At 31.0% G+C, this 18,369-nt stretch overlaps 1 protein-coding gene across 2 annotated transcripts in view; it reads left to right on the top strand.

Moving 5' to 3' along the window:
- The window catches only part of LOC128171910 (uncharacterized), a 41,215-nt gene extending 28,914 nt beyond the window's left edge, over positions 1-12,301 (top strand). The window contains exons 8-21 of one of the 2 annotated variants that reach the window (XM_052837678.1): positions 1,500-1,777; positions 1,969-2,076; positions 2,151-2,213; positions 2,324-2,501; positions 2,881-2,982; positions 3,751-3,850; positions 4,031-4,262; positions 5,661-5,729; positions 5,900-6,052; positions 8,741-9,007; positions 9,151-9,343; positions 9,737-9,908; positions 10,487-10,659; positions 11,270-12,301. In XM_052837678.1, coding sequence (XP_052693638.1) covers positions 1,500-1,777; positions 1,969-2,076; positions 2,151-2,213; positions 2,324-2,501; positions 2,881-2,982; positions 3,751-3,850; positions 4,031-4,262; positions 5,661-5,729; positions 5,900-6,052; positions 8,741-9,007; positions 9,151-9,343; positions 9,737-9,908; positions 10,487-10,659; positions 11,270-11,376 — 2,195 coding nt within the window. In that variant the 3' untranslated portion in view covers positions 11,377-12,301. The remainder of the gene's footprint in view (positions 1-1,499; positions 1,778-1,968; positions 2,077-2,150; positions 2,214-2,323; positions 2,502-2,880; positions 2,983-3,750; positions 3,851-4,030; positions 4,263-5,660; positions 5,730-5,899; positions 6,053-8,740; positions 9,008-9,150; positions 9,344-9,736; positions 9,909-10,486; positions 10,660-11,269) is intronic. The other variant, XM_052837679.1, reaches the window with a different exon arrangement.
- Positions 12,302-18,369: the final 6,068 nt, after the last annotated feature.

Consider the following 18,369-nt stretch of genomic DNA (forward strand, 5'->3'; position numbering starts at 1 on the left):
TTGATTTCCTAAAGCAGACACGAACTTGAGAACAATTTGTGTCATATAATTTGTTATGTATTGGACTAGATATGTGTATTATTAACAATGACTTACCGTAGATCAGGTCACATTTGATTTGCTTTGAAGATCGTACGAGCTTAATATTTTATAGGAATCACAAGAAAAAAGGAAATGCCACGACATTTTTAAGTGGATATTTAAATAAAATACTTTTCAAATTATTTTAATCAAATACATTTTGTATTATCATCAGGTTTTAAATTATTCACAGTTTTAGATAAGATGTCCGTGGCAGTTGCATTATGAACTCACGGTTTCAAATAAATCAGAGTACTTGACTATTGCTCGACTTAAGCCTTCGATTTTTCACCTAATCCAACTAAGTAAAATTGAAATACATATGATTGCGCCCATGAGAAAAGGGTGCTTATGGCATATTTGACAAAACAGAGAAATAACGTCATAAACATATGGCGTTACGTCATAACGTCGTCTAAAAAGCGTAAAATTTATAACGCATTATTTTCATCGCGTATAGTTTTTTTTATACCTCTTTAAATTTAATTTTCAGTCATTTAAAAAACCTCTTATTTTCTTAATTTGCACACAAATTTGATTAATTCCATGTATTTCTGTTTTTACCGATATTAGCTTAATGCTCCAAATTGGCTATGATTTGGAAAAGTTTTATAGAAATATGTTGCTATTAATTTTAGGTGTCTGCTTCACATTTTTTTTTACAGCGCATTGATATTAACATTTTTACATCACAAGTAAAAAAAATAATCTTATTTTAAAGAAAATCATTATTTATACCACATACTGTTGATTCCTTATTTTAGGCGAGAAATTAATTCAGAGTACTTGACTATTGCTCGACTTAAGCCTTCGATTTTTCACCTAATCCAACTAAGTAAAATTGATATACATTATGTCAGCGTTCTATATATCCTCTCCTCTGGTTCAAACCAGAATCTAATCCCTTATTCCTGCATATTTGAATTGTATAAATCTAAACATAAGTTTACTGCTATTCGAATACATGTATCAATAATCACGACGTCAAAACTATATTTGCAATAAACTGTTTCATTAATATCTCATTTAGTATTACTATACTTCCATGTTAAATACTGAAATCTGATTGGTTATGACACAGTTGATAATCCGTTATTTTACCCTCAGCATTAGCAACACCCTGGCAACGGGTTACACAACGAATTGTTACATGCGCGTAAATAATGCGCCCACTGTTTGCCATAAAATTCACGTCATTTCTATATAAAAACAGTAAAGTTTTCTTTGTATTTAAGACATTCAGTATAATAAAATAAATAGTGCCTGTTTTGGCGGGTAAGAGTTGAAATTAACACCCCTCGAAAACCATTGTCAAACTCGCGACGGTTGACAATGGTTTTCTCGGGGTGTCAACTTCAACTCTTATCCCCCAAACAGGCACTATTTATATAATGTTATATCCATGGTTTTTTTTATAGATATTTCGAAAACAAAAAAAGAAACATCACAACCAAGCAGCTTGTCTTTTCCTGAATCTGGACATCTCAAAGGCTTTTCTTTAACTTGGAAATTTTTGCTAAAAAATTCTGTTAATCCAGACGACAGAATTCTAAATGAAAATTTGAAAGGATTAAAAAGGAAATCTAGACCATACGTCCTAAATCCGAAGTTTTCGACTCCCACATCACTTCCATTATATTTTTATTTTGTATATCAGCTTTTGCAAGAATCAAAGCGTTTAGAAGATTGTGGACCAGTAAGTTAAGATAGATTCATTTTTAATCAAATTATAATAAGATAGTGTAGTTGTTCATTAATATGATTGGGAATCATTCTTTTAAATTAATATGAAATTTCTTCAATCAATACGCTGAAAACATGTATAAGCTAAATGTATAATGTTCAGGTGAAAAATAACAGCTAATTTTGATTTGTTTAATGCTATAGATTTTGCTTTTGGAAGCACTCAAAGCTAATCGATGTGACTACATTAGAGTCCTGTTGGCTAAAGGCGTGAAGTTCAATAGAGATGATTTACCCGAGTTATACGGACAGGTGTGTGAAGTTTGATTTAAATGTTTATATTTCGAAACCAACATACATTTTATTAACATAAATACAATTTTTAGACCGTCGCATGCAAGGATTGTGTGGATGATTATCCGTGTTTGCACATAGAGTGGATTTTAAAGGTGATTTTTCTGAATTGTTTAATTGTCAATTTAAATGTGACTTTATGCCGACATAATTTTGTTTGTTTGTTTTTCTATGTTCCTTGTGGTTTTTTTTAAATCAATCTTAGCAACTGAAATATGAGGCAGCAGAAACAATGTGTCATTCATACAGAAAATCGAAATCAGATAACGAAAATGAGGGGTCATGTGAAAACTCCGAGATGCCAAAAAACGTAGCTAACGCAGCTGAAGCGTTATGTCACCGGATTTTAAGATATACAAAATGCACAGAATGCAACAATTGCAGTAAGTCTTTAATAAGCTTATCAGAAGAAGCGATTCCCCATCTTTTTCCTTTAATTTCAAGATGTTTTCTTTATCATTTTATTCTCTCCAAACAATCGTGATCATTTTATTGAAAACTGCATTTAATGCTATCTCCGTTTTAAATGTCAGATATTTGTCTCTACTTCTTGTTCAAAGATTTACCATTGTTATAATTTAAACGTCCAATAGTTAAAACAAACTTCAATGAAAAGAAAATATGTACATGAGTTAAAAGGTGTTCTGCTAGAGCCGACATCAAAAACAGAAATTAAGTCCTTTATCATCACAATGTAGCTAAGGAAATCAATGCATATATAACGTTATTGTATGTATAATTTTTTCTTCTTCAATTTTTCACAAGTGGAAGAGTCACATATTTCGGATATCTTACTTTGGGCTATTTTTGCAAATAGAAAGGATATAGCAGAAATTTGTTGGCTCAGAAGTGAAAATCACCTTTGTAAGCTTAAAAAGTATTTATCATACCGCTAGTTATTTTTCACCACAGAAGAGTAATTCGATATATTTCGCTAATGTCCTGAAAATTGCCGTAAAACAACCGATTCCCTGCAAAAAAGACTGATTCCCTGCTCAGTTTGATGAACTGATACACACCGATTCGGAACACTTAGTATTTTTTTAACCAAGAAAAAAAGTTTTAAAATATTCCAACTAAAATCAAACTATTCATGACCATAAAATTTCATTCTTGCAACGTCATTTTTGATTAGCTATACCTATTCATCTTTATCGTGTAATATAACTTGCCTATATCACAAAGCGACGCGCGTAACGTTATTTTTCAAATTTATTTCGACTTAATAACTTGTTTGATACACGAATAATAATTTTAATTTGAACTTTTCTTCTGATTGGTTGTTTTATTGGTAAAATATATATTTAGAGTAAACCATTCAGGGAGTCAGCAACATTCCAGTTCCCATCTAGCGAGCCTATTTCCCGAGGCGTAGTTAAATTGTATTAATAAATAAAACAGCTTAAAATTATACAATAAAATGCCAAAGTATTTCCCTTTGAAATTAACTTTTGCATTGCTGACGACAAACGTTTTACTTAACTAGTTATTATATATACCGATAGAGAAATACACAAAATTGCATTTTATTTCTAATATTTAATTTGGCTGTTAAAGAGATTGGGTTGTTGTGATATGTATAATTTTATTTGTACATCTATGTTTATTTAAGAATCACTTGTATCCTTGCAGTGACTGGTTTGGTGTGTTCGGCTATTCTTAAAAAGCTGTCAAAGAAGGCCAACAATGTTAAAGAGCAGATCTTATCGATTGATTTAGAGGAACATTCAGAGTATACTATAGCATAATCCATATTTGTTAAAGATCAAATTACGTGGCCTTAGTGGTTGTGTTGATCCACAGAATGCATTTTATAATACTTACACATCTAATTAGTTAAGCGATTGGCCATTTATTTTTAATTTGTTCATTTTCACTTCGAGTTAATTAATGACTACTTTTCTTTTTTCAGGATGTTTAAACAGCGTTGTATTGCATTAATGAATAGTATGTACAACGAAGACACAGAACACGCCATTGATTTAATGGAGGACGAGGCGCATGTCTGGGGAATACATTCCAGTCCTCTCACATTTGCATACGAAAATTTCATGTATGATGTAGTTGCCCACACTTGCTCCCAGAAAAATATGAATAAACAGTGGTACAACGGCTTACCGCCTGATTTAAAACCGTTTCTAAAGGTAATAAAACATACACAATTCAAAAATCAACATTGAAACAATGAAACATGATCACCGTTAGAAATTCACGCGTTAAAGATATCAGATTTCTTTTCTACACGACATACTGATAAATACACTCAAAATAAATTGATTTAAAGTATTAAGATTGCAAGGGACATTTTTGGAAAAAGTAAACGTCAAAATGTTTGTAGAATTGAGAGTTGCTGTACTTGAAGTCTCATGAGTGTTGCTAATAATAATGAAATGAATTTTAATGGTAACCGTTATCATTATTTAGAAGGAAGTCTCTTGTTGACATTAATATGCAATTTGTTGGCTTTTGATATTAAGTACATTAGAGTCAGAAGTAAAATGCAAACCTTGTTTGCACAGTGAAATTGCAAGTTACAAACTGGACGTAAAATAACACAAAAAGTAGGTGGATGGGATATAGTAAACTATACACCAATAAGTGTTTGACATGTGATTGTGCAACATGCACACGGTACGGAAGGTCAACCATTTGAGGAGAATTAGCTGAGATCGGGTCTAAAAAGCTGAACAATTATGAAAAATGGGTAAGATTTGAAAGGGTTCAAATCTCAGAAAATTGTATAACGTCTTACAAGTAATTTTCTCAGGAATTGAAGAATGGACATAAAAAGTGAATTAAAGGTACTTGTATTGAATGGGAACTGAGGAAATTCTAGTTAGAGAGTTTTGAAGACACACATTCCCTGGCTACAATAATTCGTAGTTAAAAAAACTGTCCGCTTCACCTTAATCGAACTGCTTCTTTAAACTAAAATCAATATCTGAATCAAAATAAACTGATAGATTGGATTGTTAAACATGATTTAACAATTTAAATGTAGTGGAAAATTCATGCTTAAAATCTTTTAAAAAAAACCCCAAAACATTCGGAAAAAGTAGTTTCTTAAGGATTGCATTATCTTTTTTTTTTCGTTTAAGCGAAACTGTTACGATGATGCTGACTCTATCATACATGATAAACCCGCTTTATTTAGTTTGTATGTACCAGTATAGTAAAAGCACCTTTTTATAAGTGTTTTGAGCACAAACAATACTGTACCATATAATTTTGGATTTCAGTCAGCAATATAGAAATTGTGCCTGTTTGGGAGGGCAACAGATAACTAAAATGCACTATTTCTTTTATTATACTGAATGTCCTAATTTTATAGAAAACTTTGCTGCTTTTATTTTTACTATTTATTCGCATTATATTATTTCCAAAGCAACACTGACTTCTTTAGGAATGACGTGTTTTCTACGGCGAACAGTAAGCGAATCTTTTACGCACTTGAAAAAATTCGTTGCGTTACCCGTTTAAAAGTGTGTTGAAATATACATTGTATTATTATTACTAACATTGTATTAGTGCCTCTTTTTCAGTCAGTATGTACATGTGCGAAGCAAAAACAGTTCTTTACTGCACCGCTGACGAAATACGTATTCAATTACGTAAGTTATATATAAACATTATCATATAAAAACATCTGTTCTCGTAAAATGTTTCTCATATCCAAAAAATGAACAGTTAGAATAGTTTAACTACAAATGATGTGACAGTCAAAAGTTCTGTGTAAAAAAACGTCAAGCTCTTTTCTGTTGATAAAGGAATTATGTTCCAGATGATGTTCTTCACAATGCTGGTCATGTACAGCGCTTTCGTACTGACAAGTATAAGGGACGAATACTACGTAAGAGACATTGCTAGAGTGTTGGAATACTATGTGTATTTCTGGGGAGCTGGAGATTTAATTGAAGAACTCACAAGTTGTTTTGTAAGTCATAAAAATCGTTTATTTCTATTAGAAGAAATGTCATCATTTAGATTTAATAAACATACACCCAAGTAATATGCTCAATGGGTACCCTTTTATCATCAACGACCACATGCAATTGTAAGTAAACTAGATAAATGCTATACTACCCCTGTGATAAATCTTTGCTTCATTACATAGACGATGGATTGTCAGATACTTCCAGTCAGCAATAATTTTTTACAAAGCCCTTTGCTTCAAGCAAAGTCAAATAACGAGCATTCTCTACCTTGTGTGTGTAAAAAAAAATCTTCAGTATTTTCATTCAATTTATAAAGCTTAAAAAAACAATATTTCAAAATCCACGCTTTTAAATTTAGATATAATTCATATTGGGTCATAAAAAGATCGTAAATAATTCTGTGATTCTATATTTGCTTTATCCAAATATTTTGTATTGGTTATATCTGCTCGGAAAGCCTCGCATATAATATATAAGTAAGACTTGTTAGTTAAATGAGACTCTAAAGCAAACGTTTTATGGCCCGTATGCAGTCGCCAAAGCCCGAGAGTTTTAAAAAGACTCACAGGAAAAATATTGTTCTCTTTATTCATCATTTCATCATTGTTAAAAATAAAATCGGTTATAGCGCAGGAGTCCCATACAACAGCAGCAATCAGATGAATACAGAAAATGCAGACATGGACCTTCCCCTGTTGATTGAGGAGGATGAGTTTGATATACTGAAAGGCATTCTATCAGGGGACATTCGACGAAGAAGGGAGCAAAGAAAAAAATAAAGAAAACAACGTAATGCCCAGTTTGTTGGTCGCAATGACAGACTTGCACTGGTGACAGAACAAAACAAGATTCTAACTTCTTTGAACACCGACGAACTAGTCTCGTGTGGACGAAATGCTGGAAGAAGAGAAAGATATCAAAAGCTATTAGCATCAAGTTATAGACGAAGGACATGTTTGGACACAGGAACAACAGGGCATCACCAAAAAGACATGTAGTGAAATAACAAGTTGTAAAAAAGGACTGATGATGTTTTTAAGTGTTTAAGTCGATATGTTTGAAAATTCAAGTATATATATATATACGGTATGGTGGGTTAAATATAATTATATTCCACATAGCCTTATGTAAATATCTGAGTGTGTTAATTTACCTAGTGTGTAGAAATAGACAATTCCTATTATTCTTTCTAATTTTTGTATTTCTTTTCTCATGAAGACGTTGAAACATAATAGGAGGGGTAAAATGTGGAGCCAAAGTATTATATAGAGATGAAATAGTGTTTGTTATAATGTTATAAATATGTATTTGTTATTTTAATTTTACTTTCTGGATAAATCAGCTGATCAGCGGTATTTTTGAATGTTGATACGACCCCTGTACCTCACAGGTGTCCGTTGTTTATAGATTTACAGTGTTGATTTTGTTTATGGATGAAATCCGGGTTGTTCATTCTTGATATACATTGTACTTTTACTCCAAAATGTTTCACTTACAAATACATGATCAGACGTTGTTTTTTGTCTAGTACAATTTAAAATAACACATGTGTTGTACAAAATTTCACTTCTAGGTTACCATTGTTGCAATGGAAGTTATGTTTGATGTATTTATATGACCTCAGGTCACTCTTTATTTTTGAATTGAGGGCTATTTGATTTATCTTTGATGTATAACGTGTATTCATTAAAGATCAAAAATTCTATTTTGTGAATTTATGTTATTTATAAGAATAACACAAATGTATTTATTGTTTTATTATGATCACTGGTGATTAATCGTTGAGGCTCCTATCATTTCTATCTGTTCACGTTCGTAGTCCTTGTGGATTTAAGATTCTGTCTTTACCGAGGGCAGACTTTCACTTCCAAAGCCGATTAGACGAGTACAAGTATTCTTGTTTGAGCCGTGCCCAGTTATAAATTAACTGGTTAATCCCTTAATTGGTTAATTTAGTTAAGAATTTAGGCATTAGTAAATATTAATTTACGGGTTAAGATCTAAATTGATTAATTCTAATCAAATTAAATAACTAAGTTATTCAATATTCAGTAATAGAAATCTTCCAGAGTTCTAAAAAAAGATTTATTACTGCAGATTTAGTGTTTTCAGATATAACTTTTCTGAATCTTTTAAATATTTCTTATTAGGAATTCTCAGATATTAGAGCTTATATATCTGACTCTGAAATTTTTAAACAGTAAAGTATATAATTTTGAGAAAACAATAGAGATGGATAAATTATATATTTTATTGGGAATTCAGACATTCTCAGAGCAGCAAATAATTAAACCACCTTCTCCTTTATATAGATAGTTGTTAAGTATTGGAGCTAAGGTTGTATATTGTATTGTTTAAATTAGTGTATTTGTTATATTTTGTGTGTTACAAATTAATAAATTAAGGAAAGTTTACAAAGCTGTTTCTATTAATCGGAGAATCAAATAGTCTAATATGAGTAAAAAAGAATTCTTACAAATATTAGGCAAAAGAGAAGCATCTCATATATATATATATATATATATATATATATATATATATATATATATATATATATATATATATATATATATATATATATATATATATATATATATATATATATTTCAACTCTTGGATAAAGTTAAAACACAAAAGCACACAATATAGCTCTCCATTTTAGTATACATAAATTAATTTTATAATAGGGCTTCATGGAAGACAATGGGCGTTCTCACAGAAAGTGCTACCGCCGAATGAAGAGATACTTTAACGACTTCTGGAATGTGGTGGACCTGCTATCATATATTTTACTTATCGCAGCGTTGTGTGTGCGTCATTTCCATCCGTCTTCTAGATTTACAGTTTCAAGACGCATGTTTTCGTTGTCTCTGTTGGTGATGTATCTGAGGTTTTTGGAAGTTTTTCTAATCCATAGAAAAATGGGACCCACTCTCATAATGATTAAAGAAATGGTAAATTCATATTACCCAACCGTATATTTGACTATTATCATTAAGAGAGCATGGTAAACATTCTGATTTCACTCTCTGCTCATTCATACATATTGGACTAATTGTAACGAAATAAAATTATTTTTGCACGTATCTTTATCTAGCTCAAAGACCTTCTTTGGTTCCTCTTGATTGCTGTGTTTGTGGTATTAGGAGTTGGAATTTATTACCATGCAAACCTATGGCCAGACCATCAACCAATATGGAGCGGGCATTGGACCAACTGGAGGATCTGGACCATCATATACTACCCTTACTGGCAGCTCTATGGGGAACTGAATCTTGATTACCTTGATGGTTAACATTTATTTTTTATATGTAATGTTATAAAATCCAAACATTCATTAGAGATATTTACTTTGTTTACGGATAATGCTCACGCTTTTGTTTCCATAGTTGCTATATACATGTATTTTAAACGTAGTTATTGTTTTAAATGTAGTATATATATATATATATATATATATATATATATATATATATATATATATATATATATATATATATATATATATATATATAATATAGTAATATATTTCAAAAATGAGACCAAATGTACATTACTTGTAATTCGGGAAAAAAATCAAATAGCATAAGTTTTCAACAACTGATACAAATAGCTATCGATTGTTTACTGGTCTATCGTACATTAAGCTAGTTTTTTTTCTTCAAAATAATCAATCATTTTAGGTAGTAAACCTGATTATGATAAAAACGAATGTACCAAGAATTCCACTGAATGGGAATCAGACACTTCTATAGAACGATGTCCACAAGAAGACTGGACGGTACAAGCCATAGCTGCATTCTACCTATTGTTCTCCAATCTCCTGTTGGTCAACCTTGTTATCGCTATGTTTAGGTAACATAAATGATTACAACTGATTCGTTACAAAATGTTATAGATTTTAATAATTTTCAAAAAATCCCATAACTTAAATCTTAGAATTGTTTTGATTAGTGTGCATACGATAATGCCAGAAGCTATTGTGGATTCAGATATAATCAAGATATATTTATACAATAGATTGCATTACTTTTACTATCAGTTATGAAATATCAGTTAAAACAATACAAATCGAAAAAAAATATCTCTAAAATACATGTATAAACATAGTAATGCTGCAAAAATTACTATAGTCTTCTGACAAAACAGAAATTAGTTATATACGCGTAAAATCGCTAGGCACACCATGGACGTTTACTGACAGATGTAAACCTGATGGAACATGTACTATAGTCATATTCCATGTTTGCAATTCTTTATTCATGTCATCAAAAATAAAGAACTTACCACAGTATTGTTTTTCGTTCAAAAAGTTAGTAACATGCTTAAGTAGGCTGATATAATAAATTGATTCAATTATACACATCTCAAATATGATTTTTGATATAACATTTTCTTTAGGGTAAGTAATTTACATAATATTTCTTTTCTAGCTACACATTTGAAAGAGTACAAGCAAACTCCGAAAAATTGTGGCGATTTGAGAGATACACAGTTATCAATGATTACGAGTGGAGAATTCCATCTCCAATTAACCTTGTATTTCTTCCATTCCGTGTCCGCTCTTGTTTAAAGAAAGCAAAACGCAATTTATGTTGTTGCAGAAGTAAGATAATTAAACAGTTTTATTTAAATTTAAGTCTTTTTTTGCGTTTAATAACAATAATGCTGTTGATGATAATGATAATAGTTATAATAATAATGATAATAATAATAATAATAATTATTATTATTATTATTGTACTTTTATGATTATTTTTACTATTAGTATTATTTTTATTATTATCATTATTATTGTGGAATGAGTTAAATTGGTGGGGGACAATTTTCGTGGATTGTGTTTTTTTTAGCTTATTCGTAGGGATGTTAATTCGTGGATGCGATGTTTTTTTAGTTTCAATAAAAAGATTTACCTTTTGAAATTTGTTTTCATCGATGATATAAATTCGTGGGAGAGAGCTACCCACGAATACCAAGAAAATTGAGCCACTACAAAATTCTAATGATTCCACAGTATTACAGTTATTATTAGAATTATATTTATCATTAGTAGTATTTATATCTGCTTAAATGGATTAAAGATAATTATGCTACAAAATTAGTAAACTTTATTTCGTATTTTTGCTCAAGCTTTTTGTCTGTTTTGTTGGCTTAGATACATTTAGATTTGAAAACAAATAAATACTATATAAACAACATGCATTTCATTTTCGTAGTGGTGTGTTCCTGCTCTGGAAAAAACAAGAAGCCAAACAAAAAAAACTTGGAGTTTCGAAGAAACTTTCAAAAAATAATAGCGCTCAGAAATCATAACAAGATTTAAATTCCATCAAATGGACAGGAAAGGATCTGATGCTTATAGTTGAAAGAAACTTTTGTTTTTATTTGATTTATTTTGTTTTTGCTGTGACAATATATGATATTGTTTTCCCTCGGACTGAAATGTCACACTTTTATTGGATTAAACATGGCACGTGATTGCCTCATATATCTCTATGTAGGTTCTTTGGGGATTTATATTAGGCAATATGGCCGTCATTTGCCGCCGCCTCACCTACTCATCTCGATGTATCATATTATTTAACACAGAAATCGTTTTCAGTAAGTCCTTAAAATATTAAGAGTAGTTGCCATTTGGAATTATTTTTAAATTAGAGTAGTTGCCCTTTGAATATTGACGTCACATTGTTATGTCTGGAGCAGAGCAAAATGGCAGCGTCGAAATTTGCTCAAATCTCTGCAGAGGTTTAAAATTGAATATAGCAACAAAACATTGTAAGTAATATGGGTAAAGCGAAGATTTTTTAAGTGTATTTGAAAGGTGGTACTGATAATTTTTAAGAGTTTAAATGAGTTTAACTGGACAAGATGTAAGGCATCTTGTACATGGCTTTGCGTAGAACACCGCTTTTTGTGAATGAATATGTCGATTGATAGTCCTCGGGAAAACAAAACACATATCAGGTTAGTTACTGAGTCATTACGGAAATATATTGGGTTGATCAATCTCATAGATGGCGAGGCGAAGCCGAGCCGTCTATGAGATTGATCAACCCAATATATTTCCGTAGTGAGTTAGTAAGTAACCTAATAAGTAATAATGTTAATTACAATAACTTTAAAAAAGACAAACGGAATATAGTCCATGTCGCAAACGTAACTAAATATTATATATATTTTATTTCAATTTGATGGTGTGTGTATGATTACTAGTAACTTGATATTGTCTGGTACATTATACTTTTGTTCTGCATTTATATATATATATATATATATATATATATATATATATATATATATATATATATATATATATATATATATATATATATATATATATATATATATATATATATATATCCCCTGAAACGACTTTCACAATTGAACGCTGGGTGCAAACAGAGCGCAAACGCAAGCGCAAAATGAACGTTGAACGAACGTTGAACGATATGTGAACATGGGAGTTACCTTTACATTTTGTTTCGCTGGTGATCAGGAAAAAAATAACAAATAAACTACGCGTCTGTATTAATTTCAGCCTAAATATAATATTTATATGAATAAACGATAAGTGAACGCTGAATCAACGATAAGCGCATAATAAACGCTTTGTAAACGCACGGTGAGCGTATATATATATTTTGATTTTTAAGTACGCGGTTATGAGGTTATGATAAGGCATTTGTCAGGGATATATTTTCCTTTGATCAATACGACGTCAAAATAAGGAGTATGATGTCATACTTTTCTTAAGAAAATTGTCATTGTTTACTTATTTTAATCTAAATTATAAAATCTCCAGACGTAAAATGCAACTAAAAGTTGTTTTTTATAAATATATCTTCAAGTTCTCTCTCTCGCTCTCAATTTAGGATAATATAGTCATGGTTATTTTCTTTATCAGGAAGTGTTAGAAGGTAATTAAGGCATTTTTACGTCTTGACTAGCCTTTCCTTTGTCACATGGTACAAAAAGGCAAAAGTGTCAAACTAACCTGAAAAGGATATGAGCTAAATACTTGACGAGTTTTTCTGGAATATATTTGCTTCGTTGTTTTATGTGATGACAATATTCTATGCGATGGACAATAGGTTTCAAACATTTATACTAATGCACATGAACGAATTGCAGATCGAATTATTGTATCATGCATACAAATGGGAAGTGTTTCACTTTTTGATTTTTCGTTAAGGTAAATAAGGTAAAAAACGTGGTGTTTTTCCACTGCCACATGATACCATGTCATAACAAATTCAAAAATGACTTGATTCCCTAATGAATATATTTACTTGATATCAATAGTCAGCATTGTTATCATAAAATTAAGCAATTTCTAAACTGACTACAATATCTACGATCATTAAACTCGTTGGCTTAACCTACCCGCATATCATTAGATATATTATATAGACATAAAATTAGTAAATTTGATATTCATTAATTTAGGACACACATTTGATTATTGTCATATACCCGATATATTATTGACAGGCTCAAACACGTGCATTGATTTCTTTTTTATATTCTTCTATTTTTAAATTTCTGTTCATTTTTAATTAAGTGTTAGTAATAATTTGTGTAGCGTGGATTTTATTATGTATTTAAATATTTAACGGATTTTATGTGAGAAGAGTGGTTAATAAATAATGTTCAGTCGTTTGTAAAACAGTTCTTGCTTTAGTTACAATATTCTTTTTATATTTGCGAAAGCTCAGTTTAATAAGTAAAATTAATAAGTGATAAATTAATTTAAAACATGCATTTAACCTTTTTACAATCAAAAATATATCCAAGCTCTAACAGACATGCTTGACATATTATGACTGACACTGCCGTGTCTATTATATATGTAAGTTCTATGGTTGATACAAATACCTTGTCAGCAAATCTTCAATTGAGTCGCATGCTGACAGACGTTTTTCATACTTACTGTAAGACCATAATTAATCACACAATTAGGGTCTTTCGCTTCCGAGAGGAAACCTTACGATTATTCTACAACAAGAAAAAAAAAAGAAAAAAAATATTCATAATACACTGTAATAAAAATAAATCAGATATCAGGAGCCAGGATACCTTTCCAACTATCCCATAAGTTTTTAAAATATTGTAATTTACAAGTTTGTATTGCAACATATCTTTCAATATTGTATTTTAGTTTTAAGTGACAAAGGAAACCGAATAAATATTGAATCTTATTTGACACCAGACAAAAAAAAATACTGTTTCATATACAGAACTATAAAATTAATTACTTTGTTATGAAATGACAATGGAAGTTGACCAAGTATAATATTAGACATAATAAATCCAATTCTTTCAGAGGTCTTTCTGTAAATGTATAAACTAAGTTCATTCCACGGGGTATGTATTTTCTCACAGGAAATAAAAACATGTTTCATTGTTTGATCCTTAATATCTAGCTTGTTTGTTCACCGATTGTTTTGAAATGTTCAGCTCTGTTAACATACCGTGCGACGTTGTAATTTCATATTTTACTTGTCCCAATCCGGTTTAGAATTATTCACCTTTTAGTAAATTTTAACGACTTCTTTTGTCGGAAAGGTTTAGCTCTAACGATGACTGGCCGGGTCTCGAAGCTGATACATTGAAATGGTGTAAGACATATTTCATTTGTTATTTAAATGCAAATAAAATGAGTGGTATAGGTGTCGAAACAAAGGTTAGAAAAACCGGCAAAACAATCCACTTATTTTCTACCTGATAACAATTTGTTAAAAGTTGTAGTTTAAAAGTCGTGGGTTTTACCGAGATCTTTCAATCGGTATACAGAAAAGGGGACTGGTCCTTATAATTAGGAAGTAAGAAGCTTTAAAACTTTTTTGTTAATAACTTTTAAAGGAGTAAACATTTCCAATACATTATTGAAGCAAATTTGTTAAGGAACTAATTCCAATTCCATCCGTAGTATTGAATCTGATGTTTGTGTAATATATAGTCAGTAGTTGCAGAAACAATTTTTGCCAATTCGGTCCATTTTCGTGTGGATGTGCAGTTTAAGAAGTTAGGAAAATGCTTTTTGTTATGCACTTATTGATTAATACAGCGCTTATAGATAATACAATTTAAAATTCCCAAATATTTTTATTGATATGTACATCTTCATTTCATAAAAATGAACCTCTTTGACTTTATTTTAGTTGCTTGTCTCAGAACTCTGTCCCTCTTTATATTTAGATGCATTCCGAGGTTCAAGTAACCGATCGATAGCAGAGCCGCTATATGTATTTAAACCGTCGCCCAAACGACAGTGCATGTGCTTGTAGAGATGGACAGAAATATATTTAAAGCCCCGAAATTTTACTATAACGATGAAATTCTGATTTTTGTGATCGGCTTCGGCTGATCATTATTGTGTCCATATGAGGCATTCGGCAAATGCTTCCACGTGCGCACACATTCCGCTTGCATTAGTAGTTCTTATAAAAACTTGAAGTTTGCTTTAGTATTTGTAGAACATTTTACTCAGTTTTATTTCAATTCATTTACATTAAGAGATGCAAACATACATAAAATACAGTTCGACCTGTTAATTCAAGAATGCACATTTTGTCTTACGCGTAAGAATTTCGATCGAAAGATTCATTCAGTAATGCAGGTGACCTCGATGAACTGAGCTGAATCATTAGAAGATGCTCCACGAACTGACCTCGATCTATTGATGTTGCATAATAGTAGCTAGGAAGACGGCTTGATTTATAAACAAGGTTACGTTATAATGCGACCTCAATAGCAAGTTATGATGGCATTCAATGTTTTTCAGTCGCATTAAAGTATTTAATACGACTCTTTCTTTGTACACGTTTTAATTCATGCTCTTTGAAGAGCCCTATTCGGTATTCTGAAGATACATTAAAATTTAATACTTACGTTAAAAATATAAAACTAGACGAGGAGTTTACGAACGGTTTTCCCCAAATTTATTTCAAAATTGAATTTGTTGACGGTTTATAATGATGGAATTATGGTGTACAGATTCAAAATATTCTATATTTTGTAAAAATACACATTTTCGCTAGCCAAGGGTTTTCGGTCCACTTTGCTGATGAAAAAGACAGTACTTTAATTAATTATTTTACACCAAACTGATAATGTTGATTGCTTCTAGCTATCAATATATCATTATTGCCGATCATTCCTTTAAAAGATATACTTGTTTTCACTAATTGGAGATGTATAAATAAAATGGTTCCTATCCATTGTAATTAAACTCATTTTTTAACAATACACGGCTGTCATGTAAAGCATAAGGTGTTTTGAATATAATAGTAGACTAATTGCTCTCGAACAATAAGAGGTCTTTCCACCTTATCATTTATAATAAATTACTTGATTGCACAATAAGGTATACAACAAATGATTATACATGTGATATATGTTGTACTAGAAAGTGGGAAAACCACAAATGATTTCTTAGATTTATTTTTATTTATTTTAAGCCATTGCTTTAAGAATTATCTGTTGGTTATTGTAAATATCTTGTGAATTACTTTTCTTTTTTCCTACTTACTAAAACTGATGTGCTCGCCAAGTGAATATTCTTTACACAAGCATATAACAGAAAAACTAACAATAGAAGAGCGAGTTTTAAGGCAAGATATCTTTGTACAATATTAATTCGTTGACTGTAAAAACAAGTTCCACTTGCTTAACTACAAGACTTGATGCGATACATGGCTGACCAAATTAAATACCTTATTGTGCAATTCAACAGGCGTTTGAAGCCCTTTCTATGATTCTGTATTTCAAAAGATATGAAAAATCGTTCATTAACAGATTTCCAAATGATCTTGACATTTGACCTTTATGTCATTTTTGGCCAAACTAGACGATCCAATTCCCAAGTAGCCCAAAATCTCTATGATAGATAGTAAAAAAAAGTTAAAAGTTATTTTAACATCGCTCACCTAAGCAACAATAGCGTTTACTCTGATCATTACAGCACTTCTGATTCAAAATCAAATTTTTTTAACAACTAAGTACAACAAATCTTGCTCAAAATATTAAAAACATCTATCGATTTTCATCCACATATTTTTATGGTAAATACCAGTCTCCTTTTTGTTGTAATAGTATTTATAAGGAAATTTGTCTCTATTCCTATATACCCCCATCCCACGCACGCACACACACACACATACATGCATTACCGACCATTTGAGGACTATGACACCCCACCTTCCTCCGCTGACCATACTTTCTAATTGAGCTATATTTTCAAGATTCGGTACTTTTATAGGATAGGCTCTAGTTACACGATGGGAAGTTGCAGTATGCAGTGTTTAGGTAATTAAAGCATGGTATTTTCACTATGCTTTAGAGGACATTCCGGTTTCGTGAGAGGACGTTGTGATAACTTGAGGGGACGGTGTGTTAGCTTTGAGAGGGCGGTGTGTTAGCCTTGAGAGGACGTTGTGTTAACTTAAGAGGACGGTGTGTTAGCCTTGAGAGGACGTGTTAACTTGGGAGGACGGTGTGTTAGCTTTGAGAGGACGATGTGTTAGCCTTGAGAGGACGTTGTGTGAACTTGAGAGGACGGTGTGTTAGCTATGAGAGGACGTTGTGTTAACTTGAGAAGACGGTGTGTTAGCCATGAGAGGACGGTGTGTTAGCCATGAGAGGACGGTGTATGTTTTAACCATGAGAGGACGTTGTGTTTATCTCTCACAAAACAATCAAAGTTTTTACTTTTGATCAATCTTACTATGTACTGTAAAAACGTGCGACATATGTTCGCAATGATATATCATTTTTCATGCACAATCGGGAAGTGGTATCAAAATGCACAAGTAATATCCTGAAGTAGAAGGTACTTTAATCATTTCCTGAGAATTTTTTTTTTTTTATAAAGATTGAATATGCTGACAGACGTTTTTCATACTTACTGTAAGACCATAATTAATCACACAATTAGGGTCTTTCGCTTCCGAGAGGAAACCTTACGATTATTCTACAACAAGAAAAAAAAAAAAGAAAAAAAATATTCATAATACACTGTAATAAAAATAAATCAGATATCAGGAGCCAGGATACCTTTCCAACTATCCCATAAGTTTTTAAAATATTGTAATTTACGAGTTTGTATTGCAACATATCTTTCAATATTGTATTTTAGTTTTAAGTGACAAAGGAAACCAAATAAATATTGAATCTTATTTGACATCAGACAAAAAAAAATACTGTTTCATATACAGAACTATAAAATTAATTACTTTGTTATGAAATGACAATGGAAGTTGACCAAGTATAATATTAGACATAATAAATCCAATTCTTTCAGAGGTCTTTCTGTAAA

This window comes from Crassostrea angulata, chromosome 2 (assembly GCF_025612915.1).
Source record: "Crassostrea angulata isolate pt1a10 chromosome 2, ASM2561291v2, whole genome shotgun sequence".
Taxonomy (NCBI): domain Eukaryota; kingdom Metazoa; phylum Mollusca; class Bivalvia; order Ostreida; family Ostreidae; genus Magallana; species Magallana angulata.